The sequence below is a fragment of the Canis aureus genome, chromosome 10 (genome assembly GCF_053574225.1).
Source record: "Canis aureus isolate CA01 chromosome 10, VMU_Caureus_v.1.0, whole genome shotgun sequence".
Lineage (NCBI taxonomy): Eukaryota > Metazoa > Chordata > Mammalia > Carnivora > Canidae > Canis > Canis aureus.
The window spans coordinates 38926364-38946771 of record NC_135620.1 but is presented as its reverse complement, the minus strand read 5'-3'; the positions used below and the strand labels follow the sequence as shown (position 1 = coordinate 38946771).

General features: G+C 33.6%; 1 protein-coding gene across 13 annotated transcripts in view; it reads right to left on the bottom strand.

Annotated features, from left to right (window-relative positions):
• The window catches only part of CNTLN (centlein), a 316659-nt gene that overhangs the window by 115673 nt on the left and 180578 nt on the right, over window positions 1–20408 (bottom strand). For all 13 annotated transcript variants that reach the window (XM_077912082.1, XM_077912073.1, XM_077912077.1 and 10 more), the window contains 3 exons: window positions 19320–19441; window positions 17897–18016; window positions 282–382 (listed from right to left, as the gene is read on the bottom strand). In XM_077912082.1, the coding sequence (XP_077768208.1) occupies window positions 282–382; window positions 17897–18016; window positions 19320–19441 (343 nt within the window). The remainder of the gene's footprint in view (window positions 1–281; window positions 383–17896; window positions 18017–19319; window positions 19442–20408) is intronic.

Below are 20408 nucleotides of genomic sequence, written 5' to 3'. Positions count from 1 at the left end.
ATTCTATATAATTTATAGAAACAAACATAGCTTTGAACAAACATAGCTAGTAAATCTTATCGATGAATAAAAAACAAACACCTTTATGAATTATAAAGCTGACATTTAGGTGTCCTATTTTATTTTCTTGTGAAAAGTAAAAATGTTAACATATCAATAAGTAAAGCACTAGAAAGAAGGAGGAAAGGATAAGATTCTTATAATAAATTGAAAATAAAACATCAAGGACTAGATAATTTTTAAATCCCTGTATTAAATATTTATTCTCACAAAAAATGTACCTTCTCTCTTCTCTGCCATACATGTATTCAATTCTTGTATTTTTGCCTTATCAATAGATATATGTACTTTAAGTTTATCCAGTTCTTCTTGAAGATTCATCCTATGAAAATTAACACAATAAATGACTATTTAAAACATGTAAGTTAAGGAATAATGTAGCAAACAGATAAAGGTAGTAAATATATTTAATAAAATATGAATTAGATAGTAGTAAATTAAAGGAAAAATATACCACTATTAACATATCCTAATAATTAAAATTAAATTTTAATGAGAATCTGGAAAGTAAAATGTTTTAAGTGATTTTTAATTTATGTAAATAAACATGTTTAATACTTAAAACATAGTCTATATAATAAAAAATGTATCAAGTTACCCAATCACTTTTTTTCTAAGATTTTATTTTATTTATTTATTTATTTATTTATTTATTTTTATTATTTTTTTAAGATTTTTAAGTAATCTTTACACCCAATATGGGGTTCTAATTAGAGCCCTAAGATCAATCATCACATGCTATACTGACAGCCAACCAGGCACCCCAACCCAACCACAGATACACTATGTAAAAATCATAATAAAAATGTTAATACATATACTGAAGACATAGAACGTACATTTCTAGATGCCAAGAAAAGACAAAGAACCCTTACTACTAAAATGGAATTGAGCTGCCATGGTGAGAGATTGGATCAAATACTGCCCATGGAGACCTCAGACCTTCAGATCTGAATGGGGATGGAAGTTTATGCCCAAGGCCCTTCATGACTGAGAGACAAACTGGGCTAAATATAGCAAGATGGAGACAAAAAATTGCAGAATGAAACATAAGTATCAGACTTTATTTGGTCAGAGTTTCACTAAAACAAGGCAAGCCTATATTACTGGTTTCAAAATTGAGCCATATACATTTACAGAGATCTGAAGAATTGACAATAATATAAAAATTGGTTCATGGCCAGTGTCCACTGAAGAGTTCAGGCAGACACAATCATCTATTTTAAGACAGACTTCCAGAACTGAGAGAATGGATAGGAGAAAGAGAACCTCAAAGAAGTTATATGTGCAGATAATTGTATAAATAAGTTCAAAGCCATGAAGATAGTATATATATATCACCTCAACCAAAATGGGAGAATGTATACTAAAGAAATTGAAATTATGAACAATTCAAAATGAGTTTTTATAAAATTAGAATTTTAAAAATGTTGAAAAAAAGGAAAAAGAGGTGACAAAACATATTTTTAAAAACATAATAATTGATTGAAAACATTATATATATAATGACTGAAAACTGAGAGCTGATAAAAATGTGAATTAATAGATTGAGAGTATCACAAACTGCAAACAGAATAAATAAAACTATTCACAGTTAGAAACAGAGGAAAACTGCAGGACACCACAGAAAAAGAGGCAATCTTAAAATCAACCATATTGAGAAGAGATGTTAATTAAGAACTAAAGAGCTTTAGAGTGACAGAAGACTTCTAGCAATAAGGAAAGCTGGAAGAAAAATAAGTAATATCTTCAACATTCGAAGGTTTACTATTCATAGATATCTGATGAAAGAACTATTAAGGAAAATGTTTTAGGTAGAAAAAAAACCTCAAAATCAATGTATGAAACAAAATAGGCAATGATGATGAAAGACATCTATAAATGTGTATAGGATAGGAAGTAAACCAACATTTATCATGTAAGCTAATATATCTAAATGAAGGTAGAAATAGAATATGATAAAACTAAAATTCTGAACATAAAATGATATAAGATTAAGGAAATGATCAGAGTTACAGTATTTTAAGAATCCTATATTGTTGGAGAGGATACAGGTGCTGATGAACCTTAGTTTGTAAAATGAATGAAGTATAATTTCAAGAAAAAGCATTTAAAGAATGGAAAACAAATATAAAATTTACAAATCAGAAGTCAAAAAAAGAAATGAATAAAATGTGTTCAATATAAGTCAAGAGAAGGATTTTTTAAAGGAGCATAAAAAATAAAATGTACACCAAGAAAAAAACCAGTATTAAAGATGAAGATGGTCATTACATAATGACCAAACGAATGATTTACCAGGAATATACAGCAGCTCTAAACTGCTATATATTCAACAATTTAAGAAATATACTTATATCTTATTATAATCTTATATTTTGTCTTATCAAAAATTTATTAAATTATAACATATATATTTAGAAATATTTTTATATTTATATAGTTTATATAAATATTAAAAAAACAAGTAGTCTCTGCTTTTCTTTTCCTCACTCAGATTCTTCCTTGAAAAAATTGATGTTTACAGTTTGATGATTATATATTTTTAATATAAAAATAAAAATATACATATATGGATTTTAAAAATTAGGATTCTGTGATTACTGCAGTTTCTCATGTAGGTTACAGATTGATGGGAGAAGCATACAAACATGCACACACATACACCCATCCACACAGCAATTAAGTTTGTATTAGTTCCTGCTTTGTCTAACTAAGAACATGGAACAAACATTCTGAAATAAGATGGCCCCAACAAAGAAAAAACAGATGTAGCTCATCTCAACTTAGTTTTCTTCGGCTCTCAGATCACTAACATAGCAGAACACAGGGCTCTAATTATTGCAAATATTACTTCTTGCTTATTTAGAGGCATTTTATACTTATATCTTGTTTTTTTTTTTTATTTTGTCTTGAAAGAACTATTTAAAAAAGGAAAGAACTTAAACAGTCCTTACTTTTAATAAGTACACATAAATATCGGGGAACAATTGTTCTTGAGTCAAACTAAGCACCAACAGACCACATCTTAATGGATGTTTGGAGGAGGGGCTCATAATCAGCATCCTTGAGCAGGATGAACATTGGCTATTTACTGACTCTGATTTACTGCCCACTTATTCTGATGTTTCTAACATTCTGAAGGACCAGAATCTCCTTCTTACTGGACAAAATACATGAAATGACTGTATTTGGACGCTGGACAAGAGGCAGCAGAGAACTGTGATGCTTGAGAGAAAGGAAATTAACAAAGAGAGCCCTAATGATAGCCCAGATTTCTGTCAGGAGCCACTCTCCAGACCATGATGCAGGGAGGGGTCCCAAGAAAAACATGATGGCCTTGCTGAGATGAACAAAAAAAGACTGGAGTTTGGGAAGGCTAAAATGATGGAATTTGTGACACACAGCACCCACAGAGGAGGGAGCTACAAAAAGAAATAGCATAAGAATTCTTTTGAGAATGGTTAAATATTTTGTAGCATATACATACTACAAAATTCAACAAGACAGGCAAAGTACAACTGGAGCCATTAAAGAGCTATTCCAAGGGTTTACACATGACTGGGAGACACTGAATTCTGACCAGCTAGAGAGGAGAATCTTTGTTGATCACCACAGGCATTCAACAAATAATTCAAGAGTCATCTAATGAGTAGGGATAAAGCAAATCTCTGAAGAAGGATACTTGAAACCTGTGCTAACAGTGTTTTTTAAAAACCTGAAAATGTTTAACCTGAGATTTTAAATACACCTGTCTCAGTAATCAATAGAGAAAGTGAATGGAAACTAGGACACTGAATATTTGAAAAGCACTATGAAAAAAATTGACCTAATAGACATTTATAAAACATTCCACCCAATAACAGTTTTCAAGAGCTTTCATGGAGCTTTCACTAAGATAAAATCACCTGTTGGACCATAAAACAATTCTCAGTAAAATTAAAAAGATCTAAATCATGAAAAGTATCTTCTGTGGCCACAATAAAATTATAAATTAATAACCAGAATATGTCTGAGAAGTCCCCCAACTTAAACCTTTTAAAATCTTTTTCTCTTGAGGAAGTTCCCAAAAGGAATTTAAAAATAAAAAACTAAAGCACCGCATTTCAAAATGTGAGGTGCTAATGCAGTGCTTAAGTGGCCTTCTACAGCACTATATGTTTATATTAGGAAAAAAGATCTACAATGAAGCTCCCAATTATAAAAACTAGAAAAAGAAGAAAAATCACACAGAGCACTTTTTCATATGTGCACTGACCATGTGGATGTGCTCTTTTATGATATATCTATTCAACTGTTTTGCTCATTTTTCTATTGGGTTGACTGTCCTTTATTATTCATAGGAATTCTTCAGATATTCAGGATGCTAGTCCTCTGTTGGACATATATACTGCAAATATCTCTTTTTCATTCCAAATGTTGTCTTTTAAGTCATTTAACGACATCTTTTGATAAACAGAGACTCTTGGTTTTAATATTGCCCAGTTTATCAATTTTTAGTTTATATTTAATCTATTTTAAGAAGCCTCTGCCTACTACACAAATAGATGTTCTCTTTTGTTTTCATTTAACAGTTCTATTACTTCACACAGAGCACCTGGTGGCTCAGTCGGTTAAGCATCTGACTCTACATTTCTGCTCAGGTCATGATTTTAGGGTTGTGAGATCAAACCCCACACTGGGCTCTGCATTGGGTGTAGAGCCTGCTTCAGATTCCCCTCTTCTCTTTTTCCCTCCTCCAAAAGAATAAAAAAGTAAATAAATAAAATCTTTATTAGTTAACCCTTCACAATTAGGCCTGTAGTCATCTAGAATTGATTTTTGTGTATGGTATGAGAATATGGTATAGTATACTAATTAAAATAGTTTTCTTTTAAATTGAAGTTCTTGGAACTCTTAGCTATACAGTTATATCATCTGTTATTTTGGTTATTTCGCATTTTTCATAATTATAAACAATTCTATAGCGAACATATGTGCCTATCCACAAGATATCTTTAGGATTTTCAACTGGAAGTGGTTTTACTGGGTCTTTTGAGTACATACTTAAGAAAACAGAAAGAATATTTCAAATGTAACAAAAGTATGAAAAGTAGTATAACCAACATTAGTGTGCCAAATATTTGAGTTTAAAAACATTAAGATTAGATGCCATACTTAATTCAAAGCTTTTATTTTTGTGAAAAAAATAAAATGTCCTGTAAATAATATTACCTCTTACAATATTCCACCTTTCTTTCCGCCCCAGATAAAACCCGTTTCTTCTTTGATTTGGTATGTATATTTCTGTTTTGTGTTTTAATAGTGTGTGTGTGTGTGTGTATAGTTATACATACTTTTGTGGATACATATGTATGTATGTATGTATGTATGCAAACATGTATCTACAAAAATATGACACTAATATATGATTTAAAATTTTATATTTTAGAGAAATATACTATGATATATGAAATACTATTACTCATTCCTTCTTTTAACTCAACTTTTGCTTTAGAGACATTTCCATTTTGATAAATATAGATCAAATTTATTCATGCTAAATGTAGTATAGTATCACATTATCTTAATGTATTATAATGCACTTTCATAAGCTACTAATGGTCATTTTGGTTTTTTTTGTTTTTTTGTTTTTTTTTCTAATGGTCATTTTGATTGCTTCTCTTCACTATTACAAAAATACTGCAATACCCTACTCATGCATGCTAGTTCACTTTACCTAAAAGGGTCTTTTCCTGGGCTAGCAATATGTGGTATGATACTCTGGGCAGTCCTTAATCCATTTTGAGTTTATTTTTGTGTACAGTGTGAGAAAGTGGCCCAGTTTCATTCTTTTCCGTGTAGTTGTCCAGTTTTCCAAACACCATTTATTGGAGAGATTGTCCATTTCTCATTGAATATTCATTCCACCTTTGTTGAAGATTAATTGGCCATAGAACTATAGGTTTATTTCTGGGTTTTCTATTCTGTTCCATTGGCCTATGTGTCTATATTTTCTTTTTTTCTTTTTTATGTAGTCTCTATGCCCAACACAAGGCTCAAACTTATGACCCCAAGATCAAGAGTCACATGGTCTACTGACTGAGCCAGCCAGGTGCCCCAATCTATGTATCTTTTTTTGTGGCAATACCATATAGTTTTGCTTACTCCAGCTTTGTAATATAACTTGAAGTCTAGAATTGTAACACTTCCAGTTTTGTTTTTTAAAGAAAAGGTATTTTAAAATAGACTGTTAGTTCGACAAAACACACTTACAGAAAATAATTTAATATCGTTAGCAGAAAAAATCAAGTGATCATTCACTAAATGCTTAAGATATAATATGTAAGTCTTTAAGTGAACACTGTGCAATTCCTTAAGTAATTTAAAAAATTTAATATATATTGAACCTAAAATGTATGAAAACAAATGAAAGAAGCAATTAAATTAAAAATACTATGCATGGTGCTATGACCTGAGTGTTTGTGTTCTCCTAAAATTCATGTCGAAATTCTAACCTCCAAAGATGATGGTGGTAGGAGGTTGGATCTTTGGGATGTTCTTAGGTCATGTGGGTAATACTCTCATGAATGGGATTAGTGTCCTTAAAAAGAGACCTCATAGAACTCCCTCACCCCTTCTATCATGTGAGGATAAGACATCTGCAACATGAGAGAAGACCCTCACCAGACCATGCTGACACCCTGATCTCAGAGTTCCAGCCTCCAGAGCTGCGAAAAATTTCTGTTGCTAATAAGCTATCTACTCTGTGGTATTTTGTTACAGCAGCCTGACCAGACTAAGACAAATGATCTGAAAAAACAAATACCATATGTATATGGTCTCAACTAATTAATCAGCATCAAAAGTTAATCTCAATAGTTAGAAAATAAAACTCCAAAATACACCGTCATTTACGTCAGAGAATTATCTCCCAATGGTTACAAAATATTTTTTCTTAACTTTCTTGTTAACTATATAGTAAAATAAAATGAAAATACAAGAAAAATACAATTGCTGAAAGGTGGAAACAACTTAAAAATAATGGATGAATGGATGAACAAAATGTGGTATATACATACAAGAGAGTATTTATTATTCAGCCTTAGGAAAGAAATTAGGACACAAACCATAACACGGAAAAACCTGGAAGACATTAGGACCAATAAACCAGATACAAAAATAAAAATACTGTATGATTCCATTTATATAGAATGCCTAGAATAGGCAATTTGTAGGAACAAAAGGAGAAAAAGACAAAGGCTGAGAAAAGGGAAAATGGGGAATTATTACTTAATGGTAACAGTTTAATTTTGAGAATATGAAAAGTTCTAAACATGGATGATGGTGATGGTAGGACAATAATGTGAACCTATTTAATGGCACTGAAATACACACCTAAAAATGGTTACAATGGTAAATTAAATGTTATGTAAATTTTGCTGCAATAAAAAATAGATAGCCCCCAATTTAGCTGATAATACCACAAACTAAAGTATAAACTCTTTTTTATATTTTGGCCATACAAGAGGGAAGGAAAGACAAGGAGGAAAAATGGAAAGAAGCATGGAAAATGCAAACATAGGAAGGCATAGCAGAGCTGTATCTTCGTATCATTCAAAGTCTGTCATTAGATATTTGGGTATTTCTTGATTATTATTTGTGTTCTCCAAGAAGCTGAAGCTCTGTGAGGTCAAAGCGTAGGTGTTCTGCTCAATATTTTACTTCTAGTGTCTAGCATATTTATTTAAATAATGAGTGAAAGCGCAATACAAAGGGTCACACAGATTTAGTGCTATGTAACTAATATTACGAAACTCCATAGGGGATCCCTGGGTGGCTCGGAGATTTAGCGCCTCCCTTTGGCCCAGGGCGTGATCCTGGGATCCTGGGATCCTGGGATCAAGTCCCGCATCGGGCTCCCTGCATGGAGCCTGCTTCTCCCTCTGCCTGTGTCTCTGTCTCTCTGTCTCTCATGAATAAATAAATAAATAAATAAATAAATAATCATAAAAAAAACCCTCTATAGTTTAAAAGCTTTCTTTTCACATAGTATTTACTTAGCTATAAGCATGGAAGTTTACTTGCTTCCAGGCCCTGGTACCTTAACAGAATCATGACTGTATTCTAAAAGCCTATCTAGAGGCCTCTAGAAGCATCACACTCTGAAACATTCTTGAGATAGAAAAGAGGAGGCTAAGGGATCCTAGGCTTTGGGGCTCTAACTCAGCAATGAATTAGGTTTCATGAAGCTGATCATGTTCTGAAACTTCTCACTCTTACTTATGAAGACTTAAGAGGTAGATGAGTTTACTTTCTATGTCTCCAGTATCAGGGGCTCAATTACTTGTCTCTGATTTTCAATTTTAAAGTGAGATTCAAAACACATTACCACATAGCCTTGAACTCCATTGCCTTTCAACAGACACTGATAATGTGTACAACCCTTGATTACACTAATATCCCAGAACTCACATTCTCATTTGCGCTTGGCTTCTGACAGCCTGTACTGTTTCATGTTGGATTGGTTTCTCAAGGACTAATACATTTAAATTCTTATTAATTCATCACATTATAACTCTTCCATGTGACCATACAGCCTGTTCTTCAAAGCTATAAAAAATAATATGTGGAACAACTGGATATTCACATGTAAAAGAGCTACACTGTACTACTTCACACCAAATTTAAAATTAACTAAAAATGAACCAAAGATGTAAATATGAATTAAAACTATAAAACACATAGAAAAAAACATGGGGGGGTAAATCTCTATGACCCTGGAATTGGTGATGGCAATATGGGCATGATGCCAAAGGTAAAAGCAAAAAAAGAAAAAAGAAAAAAGAAATTCATAAAATTAAAAACTTTTGTTCATCAAAGGAAACTATTAAGAAAATAAGATCACCTACAGAATGGGAGAAAATATTTGTAAATGTCTAGTAACTACAGTATGCAAAGAACTCCGATAACTCAAAGACAAAAAGGCAACTCAATTTTTTAATACAAAAAAGACTTGAATAGATATTTATACAAAGAAACACAAATGACAAATAAACATATGCAAAGATGCTCATTAATCATTAAGAAAATGCAAATCAACACCACAATTAAATACCACTTCACACTCACTAGGATAATTTAATAAATTTAATAATATTTTATAAAAATAATAATTTGGGGGGGCACCTGAGTGGCTCAGTGGTTGAGCACCTGTCTTTGGCTGGGGTCGTGATCCCGGGGTCCTGGGATCAAGTCCCACATCAGGCTTCCCACAGGAAGCCTGCTTCTCCTTCTGCCTATGTCTCTGCCTGTCTCTCTGTGTCTCTCATGAATAAATAAATAAAATCCTTAAAACAACAGCAATAATTTTTTTAAAAATGAAAGAACAAAAAAATACTAAATGTTAACAAGGATGTGGGGCAAGTGGAATCTTTGTAGATTGCTGTTGAGAATATAAAATGAATACAGTTTGGCAGATCCTCAAGAAGTTAAACATGAACTTACCATATGATCCAACAATTCTGCTCACAGGTATATATCCCAAAGAATTGAAAACAAGTATTCAAATAAATACTTGTACATAAATGTTCATAGTGGCACTATTCACAATAGCCAAAAAGTAGAAGCAACCCAAATGGCCATCAATAGACGAATGAATAAATTGTGTGTATATATATATATATACACACACAAACACATAGTGTGGGACATTGTTCAGCTATAAAACAGGATGACATGGGCAGCCCGGGTGGTACAGGGGTTTAGCGCCACTTTCAGCCCAGGGTGTGATCCTGGAGGGCCCAGGATCAAGTCCCACGTCAGGCTCCCTGCATGGAGCCTGTTTCTCCCTCTGCCTGTGTCTCTGAGCCCCCCCCCCCACCTCTCTCTCTCTCTCTCTCTGTGTGTCTCTCATGAATAAATAAATAAAATCTTAAAAAAATAAAAATAAAACAGGATGACATATTGATACATACTACAATGTGAATGATTCTTGAAAACTTTATGTTAAGTGAAAGAAGCCAAATGCAAAAGGTCACATATTGCATGATTCTACTTATATAAAACATTCAGACTTGGTAAATCCATAGGAATAAAAAGTAGATTAGTGGTTGTGAGGAGCTGGAGGACGGTGGAAATGAAGAGATTGGAAGTGACTGCTTACTGGGTATGGGATCTCTTGAAGTAAAGAAAATGATTTGGATTGGATAAAGATAATGGCTACACAATATTGTAAATACACTAAATGTCACTAAATTGTATGTCTTAAAATAAAACTATTGTGGGGTGCCTGGGTGGTTCAGTTGGTTGAGCATCCAACTCTTGGTTTTGGCTCAGGTCATGATCTCAGTGTCATGAGATAAAACCCTGTGACAAAAGCTTTTCAACAGCAAAAGAAACAGTCAACAAAACTAAAAGACAACCTACAGAATGGGAGAAGATATTTGCAAATGACCTATCAGATAAAGGGCTAGTATCCAAGATCTAAAAAGAACTTATTAAACTCAACAGCAAAGAAACAAACAATCCAATCACGAAATGGGCAAAAGACATGAACAGAAAAAAAAAAAGACATGAACAGAAATCTCACAGAGGAAGACATAGACATGGCCAACAAGCACATGAGAAAATGCTCTGCATCACTTGCCATCAGGGAAATACAAATCAAAACCACAATGAGATACCACCTCACCCCAGTGAGAATGGGGAAAATTAACAAAGCAGGAAACCACAAATGTTGGAGAGGATGTGGAGAAAGGGGAACCCTCTTGCACTGTTGGTGGGAATGTGAACTGGTGCAGCCACTCTGGAAAACTGTGTGGAGGTTCCTCAAAGAGATAAAAATAGATCTGCCCTACGACCCAGCAATTGCACTGTTGGGGATTTACCCCAAAGATACACATGCAGTGAAACGCAAGGACACCTGCACCCCGATGTTTATAGCAGCAATGTCCACAATAGCCAAACTGTGGAAGGAGCCTCGGTGTCCATCGAAAGATGAGTGGATAAAGAAGATGTGGTTTATGTATACAATGGAATATTACTCAGCCATTAAAAATGACAAATACCCACCATTTGCTTCGACGTGGATGGAACTGGAGGGTATTATGCTGAGTGAAATAAGTCAATTGGAGAAGGATAAACATTATATGGTCTCATTCATTTGGGAAATATAAAAAATAGTGAAAGGGAATAAAGGGGAAAGGAGAAAAAATGAGTGGGAAATATCAGAAAGGGAGACAGAACATGAGAGACTCCTAACTCTGGGAAACAAACTAGGGTTGGTAGAAAGGGAGGTGAGCGGGGGGTGGGGGTGACTGGGTGACGGGCACTGAGGGAGGCACTTGATGGGATGAGCACTGGGTGTTATTCTATATGTTGGTAAATTGAACACCAATAAAAAATAAATTTATAAAAAAAAGAAAAACCCTGTGCCAGGCTCCATGCTGGTCCCTCCCTCTCCCTCCCAATCCGCCTTCCTCCCAACTCTATTATTATTAATAGATTCTCTCCTTCCTCTGCCCTTCCCCACTCACACTCTCTTTCTCTCTCTCTTTAAATAATAAAATCAAATAAAACTAGTATGTAATTCATACAATGCTGATGGTTATCCAAAAATGTATTTGTTTGCAAAATATATCATGACTTAGTAGACATTTTTTTGAGAATTTTATTTCCAACTCATGTTAGTGAAGTTCAGTTCATTAACCCCGCATTCTACATATGGAAAAATAATATTTATGCTTAGGAAGACAGTCTTGCTTCGTCAAAAAAAAAATAACTGAATTTTCTATCATAATATTTTTATTTAAGCTCCTTAAAAATTATTATTTGAATTTTATAAAATATTCTTTGAAATCATAGCCTGCATATATTTAACATTTAACCCAAGAAAGAAGAAGGTATTCCATCCCGGACAATGCTACTGACCTATAGCTTGTCTAAGCTTTATCATTAAAGAAAAATGATCAGGGGATCCCTGGGTGGCGCAGCGGTCTGGCGCCTGCCTTTGGCCCAGGGCGCGATCCTGGAGACCCAGGATCGAATCCCACGTCGGGCTCCCGGTGCATGGAGCCTGCTTCTCCCTCTGCCTGTGTCTCTGCCTCTCTCTCTCTCTCTCTCTGTGTGTGTGACTATCATAAATAAATAAAAAATAAAAAAAAGAAAAATGATCAGAAGATCATTGAACTGAAGAAGACTTCAGTTATGATATATTGGGTTAAAATTCCCTCCTTCTATAAAATACAATAGAATTTTAAAATTATGAATTCTAAACTCCTTTACTACTGACCCAAACTCTAACTACCTCCATTGACAAATTCACCAACAAGGATTCTCAGCATCAAGGAAAAGCATCAGTAATTCTTTGCAAATATTTTGTATTCTTATATTGATTTGCAGGTAAGAAACAAAAGTGAAACAGAAATGATAAGAAGGGGGCCAAGATGTTCATTTGTGCTACATAAAGAATTCAGTTTTTATTTTAAGAGCAAAAGAAAGATGCTAATGGTTTTTAAATGGGGGAAAGATATGTTCATATATGTATTTTTAAAAGATCACTCTGTATCAATAGAGAGTAAATAGATTAGAGGAGATAAGAGAATACAGGGAGACATTTATGAGTTTATTCTACTTGAGCAGGAAAGATATGATAGTACTTTGTATGAAGGCATTGATTGTAAGAATAGAAAGAAATAGATAAATTTTAGAGATATTTGTGATATGGAATCATGAAGACTACTATTGTAAGGAGGTAAGATAGAGGGGTAAATCAGTTATAACACTCTAGGATTCTGGTTTGGGCAAATGGACAAATCATAATGCCATTTTCCCTGCATTATGCCACTACTATTCCTTTATGACTGCTCATATCACATTTTTGCTTGTTTTCTCTGCTAAGCTATATGAGGTCCTGATAAAAAAGGTGGCATATAATTTCTCTGTGTTTATTGTATTGAGCAGAATACTCAGATGCAGCATTTTTATAGGCTATGCGTTAGTATAAAAAGACCACCCACTGCAAGTTCCTGATTTATTTAGCCAAAGATACAGATGAATATGCAGTAAGTGTCAGCACACTTTCCCTTGACTTGATGGGTACTTAGCAAGGACATGCTGGATTTTATTATAAGAAAAGCTTAATATCCTGTGGCATCTGAGCCTCTTTTTATAGTTTTATATCACTATTTTTTTTTTAGTTTTATATCACTATTAAGAAATAATGTACACAGGTATTTTTATCCTAATGTTCTTATTTAGTAAAATGTTTATTTGTTCACTTAGGAGAAGTTAACATGACTTTTTTTTTTTTTTTTTTTTTGGTTCATAAATCTAACTTAGCAATGGTAAGGCAACATCCACAACTAAGTGGAAAAGCTGAGTGAGCCTGGCTGGCCTTTCTGAAAGCTTTCCTTGCCTCTTACTATCTATAATCCCAAATAATGATTTCACCTCACTGGCACATGGCAGATGGCCCTAAAATAAACCTCATTTAGGATGACTGGTTTTGAGTGCCTGCCTTCAGCCCAGGGTGTGATCCTGGAGTCCCGGGATCAAGTCCTATATAGGGCTTCCTGGATGGAGCCTCCTTCTCTCTCTGCCTGTGTCTCTGCCTCTCTCTTTTTGTGTCTCTCATGAATCAATAAATAAAATCTTTAAAAATAAATAAATAAATAAGTAAATAAGTAAATAAATAAATAAATCTTACTAGAGTTTGAAATTGTTCTTCAATATTTCAGTCCCTAGCTTAATTCTTGGCTCTTGTTTAAATAGTGAATTAATTAAAAAAATATGAATATTTGTTAGAGAAATACTGAGAGAACAAGTCAATTCATTAGTTCATAGATTGTAATTGCGTTAGGAAATACTATTCAAATCTGTAGTACATCTTCGTTTATATATTCTAGACTTAAATAGGACTAAGTATTAAACTAGATGCCAGGGGTGCTTGGGTGGCTCATCGGTTAAGTGACCAACTTGATTTGGCTCAGGTCATAATCTCAGGGTCCTGGGATCAAGCCCTGCTTTGGGCTCTGCACTCAACACAGAATCTGCTTATCCTTTTTCCTCTGCTCCTCTACCTTCTGTTCTCTATCTTAAATAAATAATTCTTTTAAAAAAAACCTAGATTTCAATGTATGCACAAAAATAAGACAGCCTTGTCCATAGAAAAACAACTGAGAACTTCTAGTTCCCTGTTTACATCCATTCATCCCACTAATTAAATATAAAAACCCTGAATATGATACATAAAACAAATATAAGAAGACTTTGAAAGGCAGGGAGAAGAAGGACATGAAAGAGACCATAGGAATAGAAGAACAACCCACAGTGCTAAATTCTCTTTCTTCTTTCCTCCTAAATACCTCAAAGTAGGTACTGGAGAAATCCATAACCCAGGAATGCCAATAGACACAAACAAACATACAAACAAGAGTCTCAAGGAAATTCTCCTCTCCCTGGCCAAAGAACTGAGAAATGGGCAAATTAGCAGGACAGGAATCTTAATAGACAATACCCATCCTACTTTAGGCATACATCACTGGGGAAAGGGAAAGAAAGAAAAAGAAGGCATCCTTGCTACCTCTGTCAATAAAGTTCAAATGAGAAGCCTGGTCTTCCACCCTCATCAAGTAGTAATAAGGTACCCCTTCACACATCCTTTAATGCAGTGTCAGCTAAGACTCCTATCCCTTCTCCCTTAGGCATGATACCATTAGATATCAGTTAAAAGATTCAAATACGATACAATGTCTCAAAACATAATACCTCCAATGTACAGGAGACAACTGAAAATCACTCATCTTATCAAGAACAAAGGAAATCTCAACTTAAAGGAGAAATCGTAATTTAAAAACACCACCACCCAAATAATAATGCACATGTCAGAATTACTAGACAAAGATTTTATATTATTTTTTAAAAATAAGCTCTTTGCCCACTGTGAAGGGGCAAATTCACAACTCTGAGATCAAGAGTTACACGCTTATACCAACTGAGCCAGGCAAGCACCACTTAACAAAGATTTTCAAGTAGGCATAATTAAAATGCTCCAATAAGGGTGCCTGAGTGGCTCAGTTTGGATAAGCATCTGCCTTCGGCTCAGGGCTCAGGCCATGATCCTGGGGTCCTGGGATTGAGCCCCGTGTAGGGATCCCTGCTTAGCAGGGAATCTGCCTCTCCTTCTCCTTCTGCCCCTCCCCCCAACTTGTACATGTTTTCTCTCTTATGCTGTCTTAAATAAAAACCTTTTAAAAAATAAAGATTTAAAATAATAAAATGCTCCAATGAACAATTATGATCTTGAAACAAATAAAATAGAAAGTCTCAGCAAATAAATAGGTGATATGATATAAAGAAGAATAAAATGGAAATTTTAGAATTGAAAATTATAAAAACCAAAATAAAAAACTCAATGCATGGGTTCAATAGCAAAGGTAACAGATAAAAGAAGAAAGAATTAGTGAACCTGAAGACAGAACAATAGAGATTATTCAGTTTTAATAACAGAGATAAAATAGGCTAAAAATAAAATGAACTGTAGGACAATATTAAAAAATCTAATATTCATGAAAGTAGAGTTTCAGATACACATAGCTCTTTGAATATACTAAAAGAGAGGAACAAAGAATGTGGGGCTGAAAAAAAATATTTAAAGAAATAATGACCAAAATTTCCTAAATTTGAAAAAGAGCACAAACTTAGTGTTTCAGGAAGCTTAGAGAGTCTCAAACAGAATAAACCAAAGAAATCCATCCCAAGACATATCATAATTAAACTTCTTAGAAGCAAAGACAAATAAAAATGATGGAAAGCAGCTAAAGAGAATGATGCATTCCCTTTATGGGAACAACAATTCAAATAACAATGTATTTTTCATCAGAAACCACAGAAGTGGCATATTTTTCAAGTTCTAAAGAAGAAAGTTGCTAACCTAGAATTCTCTAATCACTGAAAACATCCTTCTGGAATGGAGCTGAAATTAAGACATTTTAAATAAAGGAAATTTAGAGGATTTGTTCCTAGCCAACTTAACCTAAACAAAAGTCTAAAGGAAAGCTCTTCAAACAGAAAGGAAATAATTTTTAAAAAATGAGTGAAAGAGAATTTGGAAGGTCAGATGTAAAGAAATAACAGTGGAAAGGTTAAAAATAGCCTTCTTTTGAATTTTACAATTATGTTTGACACCTGAAGCAAAAATTATAACATCATCTAATGAATTTTTCTCAGTGTTCAAAATCGATAAATCTATAGACACAGAAAGTAGATCATTGGTTATCTAAGGAAGGGAGGGTGGTGGTGGTAGTAGTAGAAGAATTGGGCTAAGTGGTGTGGGGTTTTGGAGAGAGGATAAATGAAAATATTCCAAAATTTAGTGTGATAGTTGATACACATAGCTCTTTGAATATACTAAAAGACACTGAAGTATTCACTTTATATGGTGACTTATATATACATTTTTAAAGATATTATTTATTTATTCTTAGAGACAGAGAGAGAGAGAGAGAGAGAGGCAGAGACACAGGCAGAGGGAGAAACAGGCTCCACGCAGGGAGCCTGACATGGGACTTGATCCCAGGTCTCCAGGATCACACCCTGGGCTGCAGGCGGCACCAAACCACTGGGGCTGCCTGTGAATTATATTTCAATAAAGCTATTAAGAATTGTCAGGGACCATTTCTGGACAAATCTATAAATAATTTTCAAGATAAGAGACTTTATTATCAGCATCAGATTTTAGCACTAACAGAGTACAGTGAACTTTAAGAGATCATTGGAAGTATACATTTTAATCTGATACATCATTTACTCAAAAGTTTATCATTACACCATTACATGGAAAAGGTGAAATATAAAGTTACATGTGTTATTATATAATATTCAAAGTAAGATACTGATTTACAACTAAAAAGATTCAATGATATTTAATCACATTACGCCACATAATGCTAAATTCTAGTAATCTCAAAGAAATCAGGCTTTCAAAAAAATTGCATGGTTTGGATGTCAAAAATTAGCTCTAACAGAAGAAACAGGTAGCAAAAGAGGCTAATTATGTTGGTCTAACTCCTTTATATTCCAAAAAAAAAAAAAAGTGTTCTTTCTTTGCCAAGCTGAATATAATAGCCTGTGAATTATAAGATCAAGGAAGAAAACTGTATGTTTTCTAAAATATGAGTATCCTTCATCAAGTTTTATACTTAGGGCAGCTAAAAGACCTATGTGGAGGGATCAGCATTAAGCCCAAAGGACAGGCAGTGCACAGCAAGAAAGAAAGCAATTCCCTAGTGTCTTTTGCAGGTCACTACCAAGGACCATGTTAGCAGATCCATACCAGACCCTTAACAGGCAGTTCTGCTGCTACCAGTAATTAGCTTGGACAGCTCTGGCTCCAAGAGTAGCAGCAAGGCTACACCATAATGAGCTCAGCTGGGATTAGCAGGACAGGGCAGGGAACCAAGAGAGCTCAGGCATTCTGCATTGCGTATGTATCTAGGAGATCAAACAAGGATGGCTGGCTAGGTTATCCCCTCTCCACCTCATTCCAAAAATGAAGCACGGCAGTGTCTAAAATACAGGCTAATGAAGAGCGACACCTCCAACAGATGAGAGCCACATTAATTAACACAATCCCTAGATCATATTATACAGTTTCAGCTAGAGCTAGCAAATGTGCAACTTGTTATTGTATTACACACATATATATTTAAAATGCTATTCCTTTTTTTCTTTATTTTTATTAACAAAAACCAGATTATTTCATTTTCAAATTTTATATTTCTCTCATGACCTAAAGGTCACAAAAAAATTCTCCCAAATATTTATCTAAGTCTACATTGTTAAAAAGGAAACTCACTTTTGAATCATCAGCTCTTGATTCTCCCTTTTGAAATAGGCCAGTTCATTCCATACAGCATCAGAATCTTCTTGTCGAAGTTGTTCAGGATTTGCTCTCTTTATTCTTCTGGCATGAGTCCTATTTTTAAAATGAAGTTGTATTCTTCCTTAGTATGTTCAAAATGCAATGAAAATTCATTTATACATTCCCTAATTCAAGCTATTTATGGAATAAATGTCCTAAAACTTAAGTGTGTAGAAATTAAAATCCTATATTGTAATTTCCAAAAGGCTAAAAACTCTTACCTTGGAAAGCAAACTGTTAGGCAGATACATGATAGTCTTAGGTCTATTTCTCTCATTCATTCTAGTAATAATAAAACATGTAGGATGGTCAGTTTCTTAAAAAGGTTTATAAGCAATGAACTCCTCTAGAATTTGTTGTCAACCAATCTGAATGTGGTACATATGCTCTATCTTAAAACATGCTATTATCAGTAAATATATCAGAAAGTAGTTTTCACACTTCTAGTGACTACTGAAGTTAGGTGAGCAGAGCCTATATGCAGGACAAATTGCTTTATCACTACTTTACTGACAAGTGAAACACTTCCCATTCTTCAAAGGAAAATATTAGATGTGACAATTACCTACGAAACATGCCAAATGCCCTTTATGTTTTCATTTTCTGTACATAAAACAAACTATTCATTTTTATCTTGTAAAAGTGCTGTACTGGCCAATTTGGAAACAGTATTTCTCCATAGAACAGACCAATGTGTATCATCAACATTGCCCTAAAGGATCCATCTCAAAAGATGAGAGGATAGTAGATTTTCTGTACTCATTCAGTCCTTTGCCCTCTGTTGATACTGTTAACAAGGGAGCCACTTACGACTAACCAAGATCTGAACACCTGTTCAGAGCAATTGAACTGAGACCGCCAATTCATTCATATAAGCTGCAGAACAAACTGATGGATAGTAAAGATTTTCAAATTGCGTACTAGGTTGAAGTAGTTTTCTGATAGTTAACTGTAAATATGTGAATTAAATATTTCTCTTGTCTTTTAATTAAAACTTAAATAGTTTTTGAATTACAAACTGTAATACCATTATTTTATTTATTTAATTTTTTCAATCCTATGGATATGAACTATTTTTGCATTATCTACTTTTATTAAGCTACTCTATTGATATTGAAAATGTATACAGTAATTCACAATCACCTACATTATGAATTCTGCAAATGACAGGAAAATCTAGTTATTGCTAGCATATTTATCTGTTTTCACTTATATTATCTATCTAAAAATTCACAATAAAGATATGAATAGCAAATAATATCTTTAAAATCAAACAAAAGCCATTAAAACACCTATATGATGCTACTCCATTCCATTTAATATTTAGGGAAATGCCTTTATGAGCTATGTAACTCACATGCCACTGCCTTCTTCCCACTGTTTTAATTGCTCTTTTACTGCTCTGTAGTTGGTCTGTAACATCTGTAGCCTTTCCTTGTGTTTTTCATGGGCATCTCTTAGCTCATCATTTTCTTGGCTCTGTAGAACACAAAAAGGCAAGTACACACAAGTTTAAAGAAAGTATTAGTATAATGTTGCAAATAAAAAGGTTACTCATCTAAATATGAAATTTGAAAAAAATAGTAAATATAAATTAATTTATAATACTTATTTAAGCAGAAGAAGGGGAAAGATTCTTAAAGTCATAAAATAGATTTGCTTGGTAAAATCAATCCTCTCACTGCATTTTTTAAGCTGCTAGTAATTTCAAAATTAGTTTCATTCTTTCCCTTGTTGTCAATTAGTACACATACCAATATTTATGAGCCAATTTTACAGAATTTTTTTTCTTTTTCAACAAAAGGATTTGTCCATACATAACACATGATTATTTTGTTAAATATAAATGCATATGTAATTGGTGTAAAAACACTAATCATAGTAAGATCAATGCTTCCACTCATGGACTCATGATTAGTTTAGTATAAAGCATAAGGATTACACAGGAGGGAAAAAACTGGACCTAAATCTGAAGTAGCAGAGCTTGATCTTCTGGGTTATACTATACAGAATTGAAATGTGAGGGCTGGGCTTCATAGTCTTGAAGAGGTCATAAAAACATTACTAGGTTAGACAATTAAAGTCAACAATTTCTAAATGTTCTAAATAGAGTACATGAAGTAGGTCTTCATTTTTTGATATACCTACAAAATGAACTTATAAAGGCCAAATTTTCAGTTTTTAGAGGATGTATTTATACTACTTATGCATTGTGTTTCTCAAAGTAAATTAAGTAACTTCTTGAGTTTTTTAGCTATTGTGAATTTCAAATTTGTTTTTTAAACTTTTTATATTTCTATATGAAGGAACTTGCATACTTATTTAGTGGAGGTAACAGGTACTCTAATATTATAGTGAGGTGAGATGAGTAGACACATGACAGAAAAATCTGAATTTTGTTCTTGGAGCTCTTTCATGTTAGCTGCATAATCTTAACATTACTTAA